Source organism: Ctenopharyngodon idella, chromosome 11 (genome assembly GCF_019924925.1).
Source record: "Ctenopharyngodon idella isolate HZGC_01 chromosome 11, HZGC01, whole genome shotgun sequence".
Classification (NCBI taxonomy): Eukaryota; Metazoa; Chordata; class Actinopteri; order Cypriniformes; family Xenocyprididae; genus Ctenopharyngodon; species Ctenopharyngodon idella.
Window position 1 is genome coordinate 7,116,263 of NC_067230.1, and position 19,149 is coordinate 7,135,411.

The 19,149-nt window shown below is 36.4% G+C and overlaps 2 protein-coding genes and 1 long non-coding RNA gene across 5 annotated transcripts in view; 2 read left to right on the forward strand and 1 right to left on the reverse strand.

Moving 5' to 3' along the window:
* The window catches only part of adamts9 (ADAM metallopeptidase with thrombospondin type 1 motif, 9), a 58,216-nt gene extending 47,285 nt beyond the window's left edge, over nt 1-10,931 (forward strand). The window contains exons 33-38 of the mRNA XM_051912463.1: nt 357-451; nt 635-729; nt 1,516-1,649; nt 1,781-1,872; nt 6,803-6,907; nt 7,580-10,931. Coding sequence (XP_051768423.1) covers nt 357-451; nt 635-729; nt 1,516-1,649; nt 1,781-1,872; nt 6,803-6,907; nt 7,580-7,669 — 611 coding nt within the window. The 3' untranslated portion in view covers nt 7,670-10,931. The remainder of the gene's footprint in view (nt 1-356; nt 452-634; nt 730-1,515; nt 1,650-1,780; nt 1,873-6,802; nt 6,908-7,579) is intronic.
* The window catches only part of LOC127522458 (uncharacterized), a 40,751-nt gene that overhangs the window by 11,817 nt on the left and 9,785 nt on the right, over nt 1-19,149 (reverse strand). The window contains exon 1 of one of the 2 annotated variants that reach the window (XR_007932599.1): nt 619-745. The exons of the other annotated variant lie outside the window; for it this stretch is intronic. This is a non-coding gene — a long non-coding RNA (uncharacterized LOC127522458). Of the gene's footprint in view, nt 1-618; nt 746-19,149 lie in introns of those variants that run through there. 2 annotated transcript variants of the gene reach the window in all.
* prickle2b (prickle homolog 2b) overlaps nt 13,031-19,149 on the forward strand; it is a 98,027-nt gene continuing 91,908 nt past the window's right edge. Inside the window, exons 1-2 of one of the 2 annotated variants that reach the window (XM_051912464.1) lie at nt 13,031-13,226; nt 14,351-14,436. In XM_051912464.1, the coding sequence (XP_051768424.1) occupies nt 13,173-13,226; nt 14,351-14,436 (140 nt within the window). In that variant the 5' untranslated portion in view covers nt 13,031-13,172. The remainder of the gene's footprint in view (nt 13,227-14,350; nt 14,437-19,149) is intronic. The other variant, XM_051912465.1, reaches the window with a different exon arrangement.

The following is a 19,149-nucleotide window of genomic DNA, read 5'->3' on the forward strand; positions in this document are numbered from 1 at the left end:
TGACTCTAACTTTGTGCCATGATCAGGAGTGTCTCACCTGCCAACTGTTTTTGGTGAAATATTATCCTCTTCTGTAGTACCAAATAAGAATGGACAAATTAAATGTGAAGCTCGTCGAAGATCAGGAGCACCACATGAGCATAAACTACCGTAAAGGACTAGGATTCGATTTGTGCAGTAACTTTAAGAACAAGTAACTAAAGAATGCTCACTATTGACATGAACGCTAGAAAAACACGTTTACGTAATTATTATTATGATATTAGTCGCTGTTTGTGATATGTTGCTATGCTTTTGCAGAGGAAAAGTTCAGTTCAACGCAATCAGTACAAACTCATTTTCTTTGTCATTCTCAGGCCACTTCCCCACTAACTGCAGAGATGTAAAGCTCCAGAAAGGTGTCGTCTCTGATGGTGAACAGACTTTAACCATAGATGGTAAAATGTTAAAAGTAAGATTACTTTTTAGGTCTCATTTGCATTCCTGTTGACATGACATGCAGCTCTGCTATGACACATTTTTTGAGTTAAGTTAACTTTGTTATATGGCACAATAGATAGGAATAATTCCTGATTTAAGAGAACTTGTTACTTTATGAAATATAAAAAATTTACTTACCTCTTCTGCTTCTCAGATCTACTGTTCAGAGATGAACTCTGACAATCCTAAAGAGTATATCACATTGATCATAGGAGAAGAAGAGAACTTCTCTGAGGTCTTCGGATACAGGTGCCTCTGCATTTGAAACCTTAAAGGATTAGTACACCCAAAAATGAAAATTCTGTCATTAATTACGCACCCTGTTGAATAAAGTCGTTATTTTTGTTTTGTTCTTGCACACAAAAAGCTTTATAAAATTAAGGTTGAACCACTGCAGTCACATGGACTATTTTAACAATGTCTTTAGTACCTTTCTGGACCTTGAAAGTGGTGGTTAAATTGCTGTCTATTGAGGAGTCAGAGAGCTCTCAGATTTCATAAAAAATATCTTAATTTGTGTTCCGAAGATGAACGAAGGTCTTACGAGTGTGGAATGAAATGAGGGTGAGTAATTAATGACAGAATTTTCATTTTTGGGTGACATTAAATATTGACATTTGTGCATGTCACAAATAAGCATGATATAAAACATAATGGCCCGGTTTCACAGACAGGTCTTAGATTAAGCCAGGATTAGACATTAGCTCAATTAATACATTCAAGTAGCTTTTTTAAAATGTGCCTTAGAAAAAAAAAAAAAAAAAAACATTACTGGTGTGCATCTTGAGACAAAACAATGGCACTAACATATTTTAAGATATGTCAGTGCAAGTTGCTTTCAGTTAAAACAGCTCAAACATGAATTTTAGTCTAGGACTAGACTTAAGCCTTGTCTGTGAAACCGGGGGGAGATGTGTAACACAGGTTAAATGAATTAGGTTAAGTAGGCTTCCATTGCAAGTGTATAAATATCAATGCGCAAATTATCTATTTAACTCAAAGGAGCAACATTCCATTGTTTGTGTTGTTGTCCAGGCTGATGGACCCCACACAGTGCCCATCCAACCTAAGCAGGAGAGAGGATTGCCAGTGTCGAAGAGACTACATAGCCGCTGGTCTCTCTACCTTCAAAAGAGTCAGAGTGGACCTCAACAAAATGATCATTATAAGTAAGCCCAACTAATACAAATTTAGCTATTATTTTTAGATAAGGTCAGGGCCCTTGTTCACCCATGTATTGCTTTTTAATCTTTAATTTTGCTATATTAAATTAATAAATGTATCATTTTTATTTGCATAGCCACAGACTGGAAATTCGCCTTCATCCATGAAGGCCGTAGGATTCCTTTTGCCACAGCAGGAGATTGTTACAGTGCTGCCCGATGTCCACAGGTAGACAGCACACCATGTTAAAACCAGGAATACTGAATTTCCAACTTTAACTTTCTCACACTCTGGAAATAGAGTTACAATCTAACAATGTGTAAATTCTGGGAGATAACATATAATGTGGCATATATATATAGGACTGGGCGATATGACGATATAGCCTAAACATATATCGATAATGTCACATCGCAATAGAGTACCTCAGGGATGACGTGTTTTTGTAGGTCAACCCAGAAGTTAGCGGTGCACGGGTTCCCTCGACCGAAAGCCAATGCATTTTTCCCATAGACTTTTGGAAAATCGCAAAAAATAAGCTCTGTGTTTAACAAAGGGTTATGACACTTACACGTTTTGTCTATCAAGATAAAATAAAGTCGTCAGATATAAAAAGCTAACATTAGGCTATAAACGGACTACAGCACACCATGGTCGCGGTTCAACGTCAACACCACCAAGCTTCCTCAAACTTTATTTAAAAAACATGCTCGCTGATTATGATCTGCGCTGTGTGTGAATACTTATCCACTTTTTCATGAGTGTCACAAGTGAGGCTCCCGCACTTCCTCCCCCGCAACACCGGAGGGAGCCTTCACCGGAATATTGAACTACCATCATTCAGACTACATTTCCCATAGGCCCTCATTCCTGGGACTGATTGCGTACACACCTGCACCACATCGCACTCACATTATTTAAGCAACACGCACACACACACTGCGAAGTCTTGATTTGTCCAGGTGATCATTTCTAAGCGTTTTCTGTGGATTGTTATACTGTTGCCGTCTGGACTGTTTACCTCTTGTGATTCTCTGCCCCCTCCCCTATCCTTGCCTGTTCACTGGACTGTGTTAGTTTGCCGCCTGCCCTGATCTCTGCCTGCTTCCTGATTCCGTCTGTCTTCTGCCTGCCTCGACCATTGCCTGTCCCCGTTTACGTCTCTGCCTCTGCCCTTGCCTGTGTGTATACTATTCTTAATAAAAGCTGCAAATGGATCCCCCTTCTGTTGACCCATCATTACAATGAGAAATGCTGTCCAAATATCCTGTTCGTCATGATGACGTCTAAAGTCACCGCCAAAGGAAGTGGTCCCTTTTAGCAACTGGTTAGCAACCGCTGTTTTTAAGACACAATAAAGGTTTAAAAAAAAAAATCACAAGCGGGTTATAACTGGTGTGTTTTATGTCGTAGATCAAAGCGTGAAAATATTTAGAGGCTTTGTTAACCACAGACCTTATTTCAGGCGATTTAGCAAAAACCCATTCAAAAAACCCATTGACTTCAGGGCGATGGAACCAGAAGTCCTAAAATGCTAACTCGCTTCCGGGTTTTGCCTACAAAAACACGTCATCCCTGAGGTACTCTATGTCGATAATAAAAGTCAGTTACAGACGACAATCGGCAATAGAGAATTTTTTTTTTTTTACAAATATATTTAACAGTCGTAGTTACCATGCACATATTTATTCACATGCAATATCATTAATTAAATATTTTGTAGCCTATACTAGTTAATTAATAAGGTTATGAATAAAAAATCTATTCTGGAATCACGTAATGGGCTATATGCACGGTTACTTCCTGGTTGTCGTTAAGGCTGCTCCGGCATTTCCGGTGAACTGTTAGTTGTTCATTCTGGGGCACGTTCAAGCTCAAACCGGTGCGCAACGTTTTGCTATGGTTTCCGGGTTGAACGACATGTTTCCTGTGCAACGGGTTTGAGATACGTTTTCTCTTGTTTGGTGGGTGTGTCAAAAATGTCAGCCCAATCAGCAATAACATGTATATAAACCACGCGGTATTAAAGAGACAGCTCGTACAATGGGTATGAATGTAACATAAAAGTACTATACATATTTACATATTTTGCTATTGTATTTTGGAGTGACACTTTCATAAACTTTTCTATTCTCCTCTGATTATATGGTAAATATTACAATATCATAGCACAGCAATAGTGATCATCAATAATGATAAGCCTAATACTCAAAATAAAAATAATAAGGTCATATAAGTTAGATAACACAGTCTCAGAGGTAAGAAGTGGATTATCCTTCATCTGAAATGTTTGTCTTTTCATCCTGAAACGCGAGGCAAATGTTGGATCACAATAATTAGGAACCACAGTTTCCACAAATCCCTTCCCTCGATTGGGATGTTCTCTTTTATTCTGGACGGCAAGGGCAGTGACTGTAACATCGAGCGTATTTTGCAGTATTAAACACGTATTTATACCGATTTAATCAGGCTCCGAAAATTCTTCAAAAAGAACACAAAGAATGGCCTTCTCAGCTGCCATAGTTGCAACGCTTGCGTCATCAGAACAGGGTGTTCAACGCACCGTTTCCGTTTAAAAAACATTTTGCAACGTTTTGTCGGCCCTGTACTCGCTGTACATCGACACAAAACCATCAGTGGTTGACTTTTTAATGTTGTATTTATATTTTAATGCAGTTATCACATTGACCTAATTTGCCAATAAACCAGTTTTATTGATTGCAATAAAGACGAAGCTATTGTGACCATTTAAAAAATGCCGTGTCTGAAATTAGACACGCACACGCATTTTCCCCCCCAGCACTTCAGATGTTATTTTTAATGTGATGACCACAAACATTATTTGTTCATCCCTCTGAGATTGTCCCCAATTCAACATTTGATAGAAAACACTTATTTAAAAATAAAAAAGACAATAATTACCACTATAACCAGCAGGTGGTGGCAGAGTAGCATTTATTTGCGCATACATCAATATATTTGCTGATATATTTTGCGCATATATCAGCCATTTCCTCTAATCGTTTTTGACTAAATATTAAACTTTATAAAATAACTAGGTTTACATTTTGTCAATGTGAAGTATGAAGTACTCACAAAATCTTATGAAAAACAACTTTTCTGGTGAATGAATTACACAGAAAGCGAGCACCGTGCTTTCCCTTTGTAATCACGGCTGCTGTCAGTCAGTGCAGCGCAAGATCATGATTTCGGCACACTTGTAAAAACACACTTTTTTTCCAATTTATTCTGAAGTGTACTATAAATATTTAATTTTTGACGCTTTTTGGTCGAATCAAATTTGATGGTCGAATCAAATTTAGCCGAGGAGGAACACTGAGGTACTTTTTATTTATTTTCTATGCTGTCTTACGTTTGAATAACTAAATTAATGCTATGCCTGACTATTTAAGTGACTATATTCTGATTATAAAATAAGTATTACACTACTGATGCTCAACACACCAGCAAATTACATATCACCGGAAGTTTTCGAGCTATCTTATATTATTGAGGAAGTTCTAAAGAACGCTCCGTGCATATAGCCCAAACTATATATATATATATATATATATATATATATATATATATATATATATATATATATATATAGCCAGGAATCGAATAGGCCTACTCGTTATAAAATTACTATTTCGATTTTATTTTTAAACCATTCTTCAAGCACGAGATGAAGCAGACAAGGCTTGTGTGCCCTCGCTGTTTTCTGAGCTGCACACACCTCCAAAGCGCGCGATTGTGTCTAGAAGGGATACAGCAACGACCGGAAGTGAGGCAAAATTTCACGATAAAATAACAGTAAATTTGTGTGCTACTTATTAGATTGTATTTTATTAACGACTACACCTACCCCAACCTTAAAACTACCCTTACAATATTGCAAATACAGTAATTAAATGACCCAATATTAATTTTGCGCATGCCTACCCGTAGCTGTATCACAGAGAGCCGTCTCATAGGCTATTTCGTGGACAAATACATACAAAATTGTAAAAAAAAATATCCCCGTAAACACAGTTTTGTCACGTAAACGGTTGAGAAAAAAAATGTGTGTGTAACAGATTGGATTCGTGGATTGACATCAACCTACAGGCCTACCCGCTAATGTTAATTTCGGTTTTAACCGACAAGATTGTTAAATTAGAATTAAATTAGAATGGATATGTGTCTATGACTCATTAAAAACAACAAAATTTGTTTTTTCAGGGGTTTTGTTTTACATGCGCAAATACCAGCATAACTTAAAATACTCCGTCATTTATGGTCCTCCGTAAACTGTAAAGAGTCTAATTTTATCTGTGTACACTCACAATAAAAGCAAAACATTGTGTTTTTGTAAAATAAAGAGAACACGTACCGCTTTCTGCCGTCTCAGTTAACTTTCCTTGAACGTGTCTTCACTGGTGCAAGGAAGCAGTTCAAGTGATCACGCCGGCGCCTCGCGCGCACGCACGTCAATTCTAGCAGTGCTTTACATCGTAGCCTGTTTATTATCAAATTAAATGAAAAATAAAATACACAAATAACATTTGTAATAACTTTTTTTCCTAAATAAATAATGCAGCATTTTTTATTATTTCGTTAAAAGAGGCCTATAAGGACACCTCGGAGCTCTAAAAACATGAGAAAAAAATAACCTTTTATTATGGCCACTCTAAAATGTGCAGTTTTATCGCACAGCACAATGCCTGATGCGTCACATATGGATGGATTATTTCGGCAAAGGAGAAGTGCTCACTAACACAGATTTAGACAGATTTGTGAACAATATTTGAGAGAAATAGGCCTTTTGTGTACATAGAAAAAGTCTTACATCTTTGAGTTCAGCTCATGAAAAATAGGGGGCAAAAGCTAAAGTGTTGCATTTATAATTTTGTTCAGTGTAGTTGGAAACATTTAGGATATTGTAAGTACTCAACCTTACAAGCCTATATATTGATTACTTTAATTTATCACTCATTTTATAGCATTTTTTAGGCTACTCTTTATTTATTTATTTTATTTATTTATTTTGTTGACGTGTTTGTCTTTTGATTAGTTTTCTCATTCAAATTTTATATAGTATGAGGATAAAATTGCTACTACTGACACCTTGGAAGAAAAAATTTGTGACTACACAAACAATGTGCTCTTTTTTCAGGGCCGGTTCAGGATCAATCTCTCAGGAACGGGATTCAAGGTGGCAGATAACACCAAGTGGATTTCCCAAGGGAACTATGCCATAGCTGACATACACAGGTCTCAGGTAATTCCGACACAATCCACTGACTTCCAGAACACTAACTCACATAATGAAATCATGCATTAATAGTTCTTTTGAATACACTTTCTTACCAAAATTGCTAATTATATCAACAGTACATTTTTACCCATTAGGATGTTGTAATTGTAAATTTCCTTTTTAAGATAAAATAGTTTCTTGTAGTTTGACAACAATGTATCTTTGGGAGATACTTCTAATGCACACCAGAAGAACTAATGATAAGAGTAAAATGAGTGGAAGTTCACCAGACCGTGTGCTGTTTCTGGCTGTGTGGCACCTGCAACTCTGAATGAATAGTAAATGAAGTATTTTGTCCCTTTTTGGCTTAGAATTTGTTTTCCAGCAAGTGCAGAACTTTATACACCTCATCCATCTTATTTGGTACGAGTGTCCTGTTAAACACAATTGAACAGCTGCTGTCCAGAGTCAATCCTTCTTGAAATCAACAGAGAGAGACTTTTTGGCAGAGATGAAAAAGAATCCAATTCAAAATAATCCAGTGTTATAAATAAAGAGCTCTGGAGGACACGCAGAAGAGAGAATTTAGCTTTTTTTTTGTTTTTTCTTTTTTTCTAAATTATTCTTTCAACGTTGTTAGGGGTATTAGCAGTTTCTGCAAGAAAACTTGACATGCAGTTTTTCTTGTATCCACAGGATGGCAGTAGAGTTTCTGGGATTTGTGGTGGTTATTGTGGAAAATGCACTCCCTCCTCCATCTCTGGACTTGCTGTTGAAGTTTCATGATGCAGGTGGTCAGGTCTGCTGACAAACAGCAGGAATGTGTATGATCTATTTCTAAATATCACTGTCAATTTTAATTTCTTTGAAGTTTTAATGGGTCTCATGTAGACTCGTGTATATCTGTGGTGCTAAAGGAAATGAAGAACATCTTTTTTATTTATTTAAATTTTTATAAGACTCTACACTTGTTTTGAAAATGTTATGTGTATTATTTCTTAGGTGCCATACAGTTCAGTTGTGAGCCATAAGGAGTTTTGAGATACCAGTATACCTTCTTGGCATCTATATTACTATACTAATGTTCAAAAGTTTGGGGTCGGTAAGATTTTTTGTTTGTTTGTTTGTTTGTATTTAAGTCTCCTATGCTCACCAAAGCTGCATTTATTTGATCAAAAATGCAGTGAAACAATAATATTCTAAAATATTATTACAATTTATGTAATGTAAAAATTAAATGTAATTTATTCCAGTGATGGCAAAACTGAATTTTCGGCATCATTACTCCAGTCTTCAGTGTCATATGATCCTTCAGAAATCATTCAAATATGCTGATATGGTGCTCAAGAAACATTTCTTATTACTATCAATGTTGAAAACAGTTGTGCTGCTTAATATTTTTTTCCAGGATTCTATGATGAAAAGAAAGTTCAAAACATTTATTTGAAATAGAAATCTTTTGTATCATTATAAATGTCTTTATTGTCACTTTTGATCAATTTAATGCATCTTTGCTGAATAGAAGTATTAATTTCTTAAAAAAAAAAAAAAAAACTGACTACAAATATTTGAACGGTAGTGTATTTGGGAAATATTAATGCTAATTGTCATCTGAAAAGTCAGATTAGAGAATTTTGTTTTGTTTTTTAACTCATCATATTAGAAGATGTTAATTGCAGACTAGTGCCTTTTATTAGTTTTTTTTTGTTTGTTTGTTTGTTTGTTTAGGGTTTTTTTTTTTTTTTTTTTTTTTTTCTAAAATTCCAGAGAAACCAATATAAGCAGAGTGAGCCTAAATGAAAGAAACATTGTCACAGTCCAGAACACAGTCTCTGTGTTTAGCATTGTTTTGGAATGGAATGCTTTGTGTCCAAGGAAGTGGAATTCTGACTATTCGCTGGCGCTAGTAAGACACATCATTATCATTCTGTATAATTATATATATATATATATATATATATATATAGAGAGAGAGAGAGAGAGAGAGAGAGAGAGAGACAAGCCCAAAATGGCTAAACAGCCATTTCTACAGGCTACAATTAGCAAAATTTAAGCAAATGCACTACTTAAAAAGCCATTGTCTTAGAATAACATCAAAGACAGAATGAAGTTTTTGGCAGAATATGGGAAGTTTGATTCAGAGTGGTTTAGCAGAGTTGGAGTGATAAATCACAATGAAACATAAGTTGCATGGTGATGCTCCAGAGCGGTGTCTTTGAAAATCTGGTGAGAAATATAATAATAAATGCATCTCTACCAGAGTGAAGCATGGAGGAAGAGGTGTCATTGTGTGGAGAGCCTTTTTAGCTGCTGGTATTGGTGAGCTAGAGTACTTCACTGTGAAGAGTCATTTAATGCCTTGGATTACAGGAGAAAATTGTAGAATGGCTTGCTTCCCTGAAAAGTTGTTATCTAAAGAGGAAAGTTATTTTTCAACAGAAAATGCTCCTGCCCAAATTGCAAAGTCAACCAAGAAGTGTTTTGAGAACAAGTCAATCAGGCTCATGTTTTGGCCTGGTCAGAGTCCAGATTTGTGGTTTCTGGTAAGTTTTGTATTCTCTTCGGATGAAAGTACAGCTTATCTAGCTGTTGACTCGCAGTCACAAAGAAGGCCGTGTAAAGATGAGACATGACCTTGATGTGTTCAGATGTGCATTCTGACATTCTGAGATGTGCAAGCCTGAGAAATAAAAGTGAGGAATTTGTTTTTGTAGGTTGCATGGTTGAATTAGATTGGAAAGGTTGTAAAATGAGGATTTGGAGACGACTGGGCACTCCAAGCATTTTTGTCTGCAGTTGTCTGCCACTGGTTATCTTCTTATTCATTGTCCAAGCTGAGGAAAAGTGTGTATTAACTACAGAAAATTGAGATTGAGAAGTTTGTATCAAATGTTGTGAATGAATTTAGGTGTTCCAAATATCAAAAGGAACCAAATATCAGAACACTTCTGTAGCCAGCAAAAGGCAGTTTTTTGGGTGAAGTGTGATGTGATGTTTTTATCATTATTTTTCAGTTCTACCTCAGCTGTGCCTCTTTTATCCATTTTAAAACATATTGTATAATATTGTCATAGCAAATTACATAATTTTTCCACTGATAACTGCACTGCCATTATGTGTGTATATTTTCTTACTGTGTATTTATTAGGGTGATAATTCATTGGTACATTAAAATCCATTGGCACATTATTGCTACGTTGGAATACTGAAATATTATTTTCGTGTATTCATTATGTAGATCATAATCTAATCATAAAAGACGCAAAAGACGTCAGGTCAAAAGACAAAGAAGCCATTTAATGTTGTACTAAAAACATTTTATGACATTGATGTACTAAAAACATACTTTCCCTAATTGGCTTTTGAGAGATGCTGTTTGAGGCCTACTTTATAAGTCTGTTTTTTTTTTTTTTTTTTTTTTTTAATTAAGTATGGTTTTAAGTAAATGTTTAGATCAGATTTATTTCAGTTTTCTTGTAACACGTGCCTTTAAATGCATATTGATAATCTAAGAATAAAAAGGGAATTTTTGAAAACAGCCATTAGATAATAGAGCAGTTTGTCCTTAAACTGATGTGTGATTTTGAGTAATGCTGTATTTATACTTTGAATGCCTGAAGCATTATTGTAAATGAATGTGTATCAATGTGTATCAAAAAGATTAGTCTTGTGTACTTGTGCACACTTGGCAAATAAAGTGCATCCTGATTATATAATAGCCTTTGTTGCCCTTCAAAAAAAATCACTTTAATACGATGCAGCCAAATAATTAGTTGAATGCAGTATTGCAGTACTTGATAGAATGGCCACTTGACTTCATTTGCTTTGAAATGTGGAGAACTCTTAAACGGTTAACTGCTCAAATCCATTTGTGCAAATTGTTTGGTTGAGCAATGTTCCCAACAACTTTGGAAAATGCTGCAATGCTTCAATGCACCAGAACCAGGGTAGAGTCAGTCACAGTATAGTTTATCAAGCAAATTAATTTTGGGAATTTTGAAATATCACTGAGACTTGTTTTGTGAAATTCATGCAAGTTGCTTTCAGTTAAAACAGCTCAAACATGCATTATAGTTTAGGACTTAAGCCTTGTCTGTGAAACCAGGGGTATAAGTTTTACAGCTGAAGAACTCAGAATGACACAGGTAATGTTTACTGTCACCATGGCGACTCACAGGCTTCTTACACAACTTCCACTAAACACCTGTAGAAGTCATAGCTGAAGCTCTTCTGGATTCAAAGTGCCACTGAACCTTCTCAAAGGGTGAGCATCTTTGAATAAACCAAACCTGTGTGCTACTTAATATAACTGAATGCTTCTCTGGGGAAAAAAAGAGTTCAGTAAATATTTGGTAAATATTTAATAAGGTATGAGTTCTCTGGTTTCTTTAGACTCTCTCTATTGAAGCAGACTGCATTAAGATTAGCCAGAGAAGATTCTGGCACTCCAAACTCTGTACTGTTTCACAAACTTTATTTGTTTACATTTAGCTGAAAGGTAGTTCTGTGTGGCATTCACCACATATACTCTATAAGCAGAAAAATACTGAGCTTGCTCTTTGAGCCCCACTTAAATACTGAACACCAAGACCTTTAGTAATCAAGAAAGTGTCCTTTTAAGTGCTTTGTTGATCTCTTTTCCTCTGCATATTACTGAATAACAAATGTGATGAATCATTTAGTCTCTTAGCAAAAAGAATAAGACATTTGAAAGACTTTGATTCGATCAGTTCATGCATTTCTTAGGAATCAAACCCATGACCTACACTCAGAAAAAAAAAATTCATTGGGGTTCTATATAGAACCTTTTAGGGGTTCCAAATATAAAGCGCCTGTGTGTGTGTGTGTGTGTGTGTGTGTGTGGGGGGGGGGGTTGCAGTCAAAAATAATGCATCCATCCATAAAAAGTAATCCATATGACTCCAGTGGGTTAATAAAGGCCTTCTGAAGCGAAGCGATGCGTTTTTGTAAGAAAAATATCTATATTTAAAACTTTATAAATTAACTAGCTTCCGGCGGACCACCGTACGCAGAATGCGCATGATTTGCGGCGGAATCCTTTGACCTTACGCACAACGTAATGACGAAAGCAGAAGCGCAGAGGATAGAGCAAAACAATCACCGGTCACGGATTATAAGTCTAAAACGATCATTTTTAAAGAGAAATTTCAGAGGATTTCGATATAAGAGAAGAGGAGCTTAAATTTGTTGCACAACCCGATTTGTCTGATATACTCCAACATCCTGCGTCATACATCGCGTCAGAGGATTACTCATTTGGCGCAAGTCAACTTGCGCATTTTGCGTAGTTATTTGAATTTATAAAGTTTTAAATGTGGATATTTTTCTTACAAAAACGCATTGCTTCGCTTCAGAAGACCTTTATTAACCCACTGGAGTCGTATGGATTACTTTTTATTTTTATGGATGTTTGCATTATTTTTGACTTCAAAACGCGGCCCCCCATTCACAACTATTATAAACCTTGGAGGACTAAGGATATTTTTAAATATATCTCTGATTGTGTTCGTCTGAAAGAAGATACACCTAATATGGCTTGAGGGTGAGTAAAGTAAATCATGGGATAATTTTCATTTTTGGGTGAACTATCCTTTTAAGGTTACTTTGCCCTACAATTTGAGCAAACTTGTTTGCCACAATAATTGTATATGCTTAAATAATGAATATTTTAAGTTTAAGCATAAATGTATTATGGTAAACATTGTCTATTCGAAATAAGTATATCATCTCCCATCGCCACCCCAATTTTTATTTTAAAATGGTAAACAAATATAGGCTAATTTAAACCATCAACATTTTTGGAAACAAATATACACTCTCACAATGTATGCTATAGATAAAACGCTTGTGTGCATAGCCTTAAGCTATATATCAAATTAAACAATTCATTAACATGATCACAAATCAATTTATAATCCAGACGTTAAATTACATATACATGCTGGTTACCTACATATTGAATTTTGTCAAAAAATATTTTACACGGAGACTCAAAACTTTTGAAAGAATTACACCGTCGAAATCTGTGGTTTATGTAAGTGTAATTAGAGAAAAGTACCTGACATTTACTGGGTTTGTTCAAGAAAGCGCTGGCGTGTCCGGAAATGCAGTAATTTCATTCACAAGCTCGCATTAAAACTGATGGGACGGAGAGAAAGAGCCTGGAGAGCGCGCGGCGATGAGAGCATTTCAACTAGTGCTCTCTCATATTGACTCGGCATCGGCGACCCGTTGTGATAAGCTTTGAGATTCATTTCTTCACGCTGTCATGTTTGGCCGAAGCATTAAGAAGGGAAACTCCAGCCGGTCGGTGAGTAAAGCGGTACGGGGTGTTTACGTTTTAAAGACTTGTATTTTTACTCACTGTTACTCCACGCGCATCAGTAAGACATTCAGAAAAAGGGGTTCTTTGTTACTGAGTTATTTGGACGGAAATGAAAGGGCTAGATATACCTATGTTTTATGTAATAAAACGTGTGCACTGTTGGAGCTGCTCTGTGATGTGTTCGTGAAAGTGCTTTTTCTTGGTCACAATTGTAACCTCTGGGAAACACTGCTCACTGAGTTACTCAGTAAGACCCAAAGTCGCAAACAATAAAATCATTTATTATTTTATATGAGGCGAAATGGGTAGCCTGTTTCTTTTTTACTTTTAGCTATTTGTTTTTAATGTAATTATATACTTTAAAATGTACTATTTTACGTGAATCAATCAGTCAAAATGGATTGTGACCACTGACATGTTTACATGTATTGTGATCATGATTTACATGAGTGTAACCTTAGTATTAAGCCTACATTAATAACTTTAAATAAGATATGTTTCAAATATCTGTATTATGACACGTTTAACATGCTTCTTTTAACTCCTTCTGTCAGTGTCCCGCTAAGTCAGTGTCCCGCTTGGTACTCTTTGTTTATAACTTTATTTTCTATCACATATTTTATTAATCATCATAAAATAGGTATAATTCGAAAGCTTACACCAGGGGTGCCCAATCCTGTCCCTGGATATCTACCTTCCTGCAAAGTTCAACTCCATCCCTAATCAAACACTCATTAAACTGAACCAGCTAATTAGGGTCTGTGTCCGAATTCGCCCCCTATACCCTTAAATAGGGCACTATTTGAGGGGACAGCCATTTGTAGTTGTGTCTGAAACCATAGTGGACATTATCAAGTGCACTCATTCAATCACACAATGCAACGCAATAAAAAGTGTACAACCGATGTTCACTCAATGGCTAGAGAATACCCATAATGCACTGTGAGAGTCGCACGCCAAATGAACTTCTCTCAAGATTTTATGCACACAGAGTATGTATTCTACATTTTGATGTTCTGTATGCAATATATAATTTATTATATATGCCTTTTCCACAGTTATATGGCAAAACATGCGTTTATATGAAAAATAACTCTTGTATGTCTTCCCAACCTCTGCAGCCCACTGTGCTTGATGGCCTAGAAAGAAGACAACCTTGTACCGTCTGTGGAGAGCAGTGTCCTGGCTTCGTTCTGCATAAATGGAGGTGAGACCCCCCCACCCCCCAACTTGCTAGTTCTAAATATACTTTTTCTTATTTTACTACATGTTCAGGCATTTGGTAGAGAATGAGATGTTATCTGACTTCATCCTGCTAGTTGACTTTTGGTGCAGGAGAGTTCAAACCACAGATTTTGCTTAGTTTTTTAAGAAGTTTTGTCGTTGCCGTTTTGGTCAGTATTGGATGGCATCAGCATTTCTAAGCTCTTGAAATGTTCAGTGGAAATTTAGAGGTTCTTTGCCTTTAGACAGAGTCACCATAGGAGGATTCAGTAGAATTCGAATAGAGCTGACAGTGCGTGTCTGAGCCAGCAGGCAATTTGCAGGACCTGTATGCACAAAGATAACAGTGTACACTAAGCTAGCTATTCACGCTTTCCAGGATATTCAGGCTTCATTTTTGCTTGGGCGAGTTCAAAAGCCAACATTTTGTTTCTCGCTCAGAATTGAGTTGAACTGTTCTGCTGGAGCAAACTGTGAAACAGAGGATGTGACTAGTTAGAATTTGGTGGAGAAAAAAAAATTTATAGTATGAATATGAAAAGAATTAAAGACTGAGTCATTTTCATAATGTTAGTGTGGGCATATGAAATAATTTGTTGCACTTTTAATATGTAACTAAAGTTCATGTTTAAATGAGAGGAAAAACTCTATCTGTCTAGCCAAATGAGTAAGAGCATGTTGCCCTTCTCTGTTTGCTTTATAAAGAATGCAAGAAAGCTTCTATAGAGGCAGGGGTTGCTGGGATAGAGGGTAAAAAGAACGGATCTGCCTGCTCTCCATTGCTGTAAACTATTACAGGGCAACAGTCAGCTCTGGAATGTGCACTTAATTGCCTGTCTTTTGCAGTGCTACAATAAAACTAAAGGTCTTCCAGACAAACTTAAAGCGGTCATTTATAACATAGTTCTTTAGATGCGTCTTTGTGTGTGAGTGGGAGACCTATGGCACACTATGGGGTCTCTTACACAACAGTAGCTCATAAAGATTTTTATGAAGACAGTGAAAAGGCATATTTGAATGCAGATTGCTATCAGGGTGACTTTTTGGTTGTGTGTGTGAAAGAGAGAAACTGAGTTTAAGTACAATGTGACCATGATCTGGCTGTAGACAGAGAAAGCAGGTGTCCACACTTACAACATTGTAAGCGTGCATTTACATCATGCACACACTGTCTAGTCACAATTATTACCCAATGTCTTTTCTGCTGACTTTCAATGATCCAATATTATCTCTACACCAGAGCTAATAATCCACATAAGAGGGAGGAGATGCACCATGTGTAGGAAAATGAATGGTATAAGTTGAAATGGTGAAAAGGTGGATGTAGGTAAGATCTTGGTCTTTCCGCATTCAGTTCGATGGGAGCTGCACTTGTATGCCTAGAAAATAGCTATCCTGTGGCATCACCAAGATGGTCGCCAAATGGTCTAATCTGTCATATAGGGACTTTGCTTAAAAGCAGTGGGGTAGAGCATGGTCTTATGAAATGAAAAGGCCATGCATCAACACTTTTAACATCTGCAATTCCTAAAATGTCCTGAAATATTCATAAATGTCTAAATATTAATGAGATGGTTGGAATATCTGCTGGAGCTGGGGTCTATTTTCCCTGCTTCTCCACCATTGTATAAAACCAAGAGGGTTTTATAACAGTATATGTCTACTTATGCTTTTTTGTATTAGTAACTCTTACACTCAAGAAAACTACTAAAGATGGAGTGGTTTAACCACTGGATGGAGTTTGCTATTTGTTTTTGGCTGGAATAAGAAGAATTGTGGACCAGGGGCCAGTTGCATAAACTTAGTCACTATATTAAGACTGTGTCTTAAGAACTAGTTTGACCAACTTGCAGTTAACCAAGGGGTAACCAATGTTAATTTTCCAATTCCAATTACACCAATCTACCTTTTTATGTAACAGACTTTAAAAAAGTAGGACCACTCTTCAAGAAAAGAAACAGTGTCTTAAATTTTAAGACTAGTCTAAGTGGTTTATGCAACCGGCCCCAGATGTCAGTCCTTTAATCAAAAGTCTGGATATGTAAGACTTGTATTGCATAACTAAATCTAAATCAATAAATTTTGCTTCTGAATGTAAATTTATAATGTTTTTGCCTGCCTAGGCTACACTCCATCTGCTTGCATTCTATGTAGTAAGAAGGAACCAAGATGGTGGCATGTGTAACACGATGAGTTGAATAATTTATGAGAGCCGTTGGCTTGATTGATTTTCTTTGTGTTAATGAGTCTCATTACTGCCCCTATTAGCATCAGTGCTTTGAGTATTTGCTATCTGATCAGCCAGCTTATATGACCCACTTATCCAGGTTGGCATGTAGCTCTAGGTTGTAGATGCTCTTTCATGTTGATTAAATGCATGTTTTAGGATTGACAACTCTTGACCTGTATACAGAATTTGTCTTATATTTATACCACACATTTATTTTATTTTTATGTCTATTTATTATTACTTTTGTTTTTGTAAATGGTAAAAAATTCCAACAAAATTATGTTCCTCAGAACACATAAGTTTTTGCTATGGTTCCCATCAAGTTCTCTGAACATTCAAAAACTCCAAAAAACATCAACTCCAAAAAAGGTCGTACAAATTTGTACGAATTAGCCACCTCGTAAAATACGTACGAATTGGTCATGAGATATCATTGGCAGATCTTGCCCCCCATTGACTACCATAGTAGGAAAAAAAATACTATGATAGTCAATGGGGGGCGGGATCTGCTTGGCTACAAACATTCTTCCAAATATCTTCTTTTGTGTTCAGCAGAACAAAGAAATTTATACAGGTTTGTAACAATTTGAGGGTGAGTAAATGATGACAGAATTTTCATTTTTGGGTGAACTATCCCTTTAAGAATACATTCCATTTTATCATTTTGAAAACATTATGGGAACATTTTGAATGTTCTCTGAACATTCTGAAACAAGTAGTAATATTAAAAAAAACTTTAGACGAATGTCCAACTAAAATATTTCAGAAATAAAACAATGCTTTTTTGTTCCTTTGTTTTTGTGCTAAAGTTTTGAGAACATTATTAAAGACCATATAACTCAAATGTTGTATTAATGTTTGTTCATAACTTTGAGACAATCTTTCCAGATTGTTAGCCAAAGTTCTGAGAACGTTCCGTTAGCTGGGATAAAGTCAGTCGTCATTTTGGCTGTGTTTTTGCTAATTTTATAGGTGTACATTCAGCAGATTTCTTATTTTAAAATCCAAAGCACTTAAAAGCTGAACTGTGAGTCTGTTCATCATGAAATATTTATGTACAGTCACAGTTCTCTAGTGTTGCCAAGGTTCAATATGTGTGTAATTGTTGTGCCACACGGTCATTAAAATTCATTTATTTTTTACAACAGATGCAATAAAGTGATAAGCTAAAGTCAAAGTTCTTAATTTAGTGCAACAACTTTGTTTTTAGACAAATACTTTGCTGCAGACATTTACAGGTGCTGTTTAATCACCAACCAGTGATGACTTACACCAATGGTTCAATCTCAAATGAATAGAAATAGACAGTGTTCCTGGCATTTTTGCTGAAATTGGCAACCCTGTTTTTCCTTTAAAATAATTTCTTGAGAGTCGGCAATACTGATTACTGGTTAGTTAGTCCTTCATGGTTACTTCTGCAGCATACAGCATGACACACACTTAACGATGCATGAATGCTTATGCTAACTTTTTTACTATAAAGAAGGCAATATACTGAGTCCACCATTATTGGAGTTAAAGAGTTACAAAATATTAATTTCTACCATAGTGTTGTCATCTGCATAAGGTGCAATGAAAAATTCACAGGAAGAGTCTGCTCACTACAGAGACCATATAGGGACATGGTGAAGGGAAAAAATGAGATGGGAGGAAAAATTATGTCAGTGAGTTAGCCATAAAGGCTAATTTTCAACAGTTGTCATGGACCAGTTCTTAAAAGGCAAAGGAACCGAGACAAAATACTGATGGAAAATGTTTTTAAAAATGTCCCTAAAGGCAGTTGTTGCTGCAGGTAGAGTCACTGGACTCTGTCCTCGCAGTAACCTGCTCCAATCTGCATAACAGTGCCTTTCAGTGTGTTAACAAGTGGCCCGGCCAAACCAATCCATCAGGGCGGTCTGGCACGTTGAATGGGCCTTTAAAGTAAAGTCTTCTTTTCAGCCAGTCTGGAGGAGGAGAAAAATAGAGGGAAACCTTGCTCCTCAGACATGTACAAAGAGGGCAAGAGAGCATAACAACTGGGTCTTTTCTAGATTAGCATGGTCCTACAGAGCTGCTAAAACACATTCACCTTTAATGGAATGAAATCACTGTATCCACTCGCTGTGTGCTTTGAAGTGCTAACCAGATGCATTTATGTTGCCTGCTAACGCTTATTCCACTCATCAACTAAATGAGCTGGGGCTTTGTTGCTTAGGCAGCCATTTGAGGTTATTTCGACCAAGGATTGATATTTGGGGCCTGTGTAAATAGATGGGCTACACTATAACCATGCAGATGAATCACAAGTTGACCATTCAGATTCAAACAGTACTTGTACTGGGGGGTTGGGGTGACTGCATGTATATGTGGTTGCCTTTGATTGGGTGTAATGATAGGGTCGTTTATTTGCCATTGTGGTCACGAAAAGGTGGGGTGGGTCACATGCATGCAAACTGAGGCCCACTGGATACACAAATGAAAGTA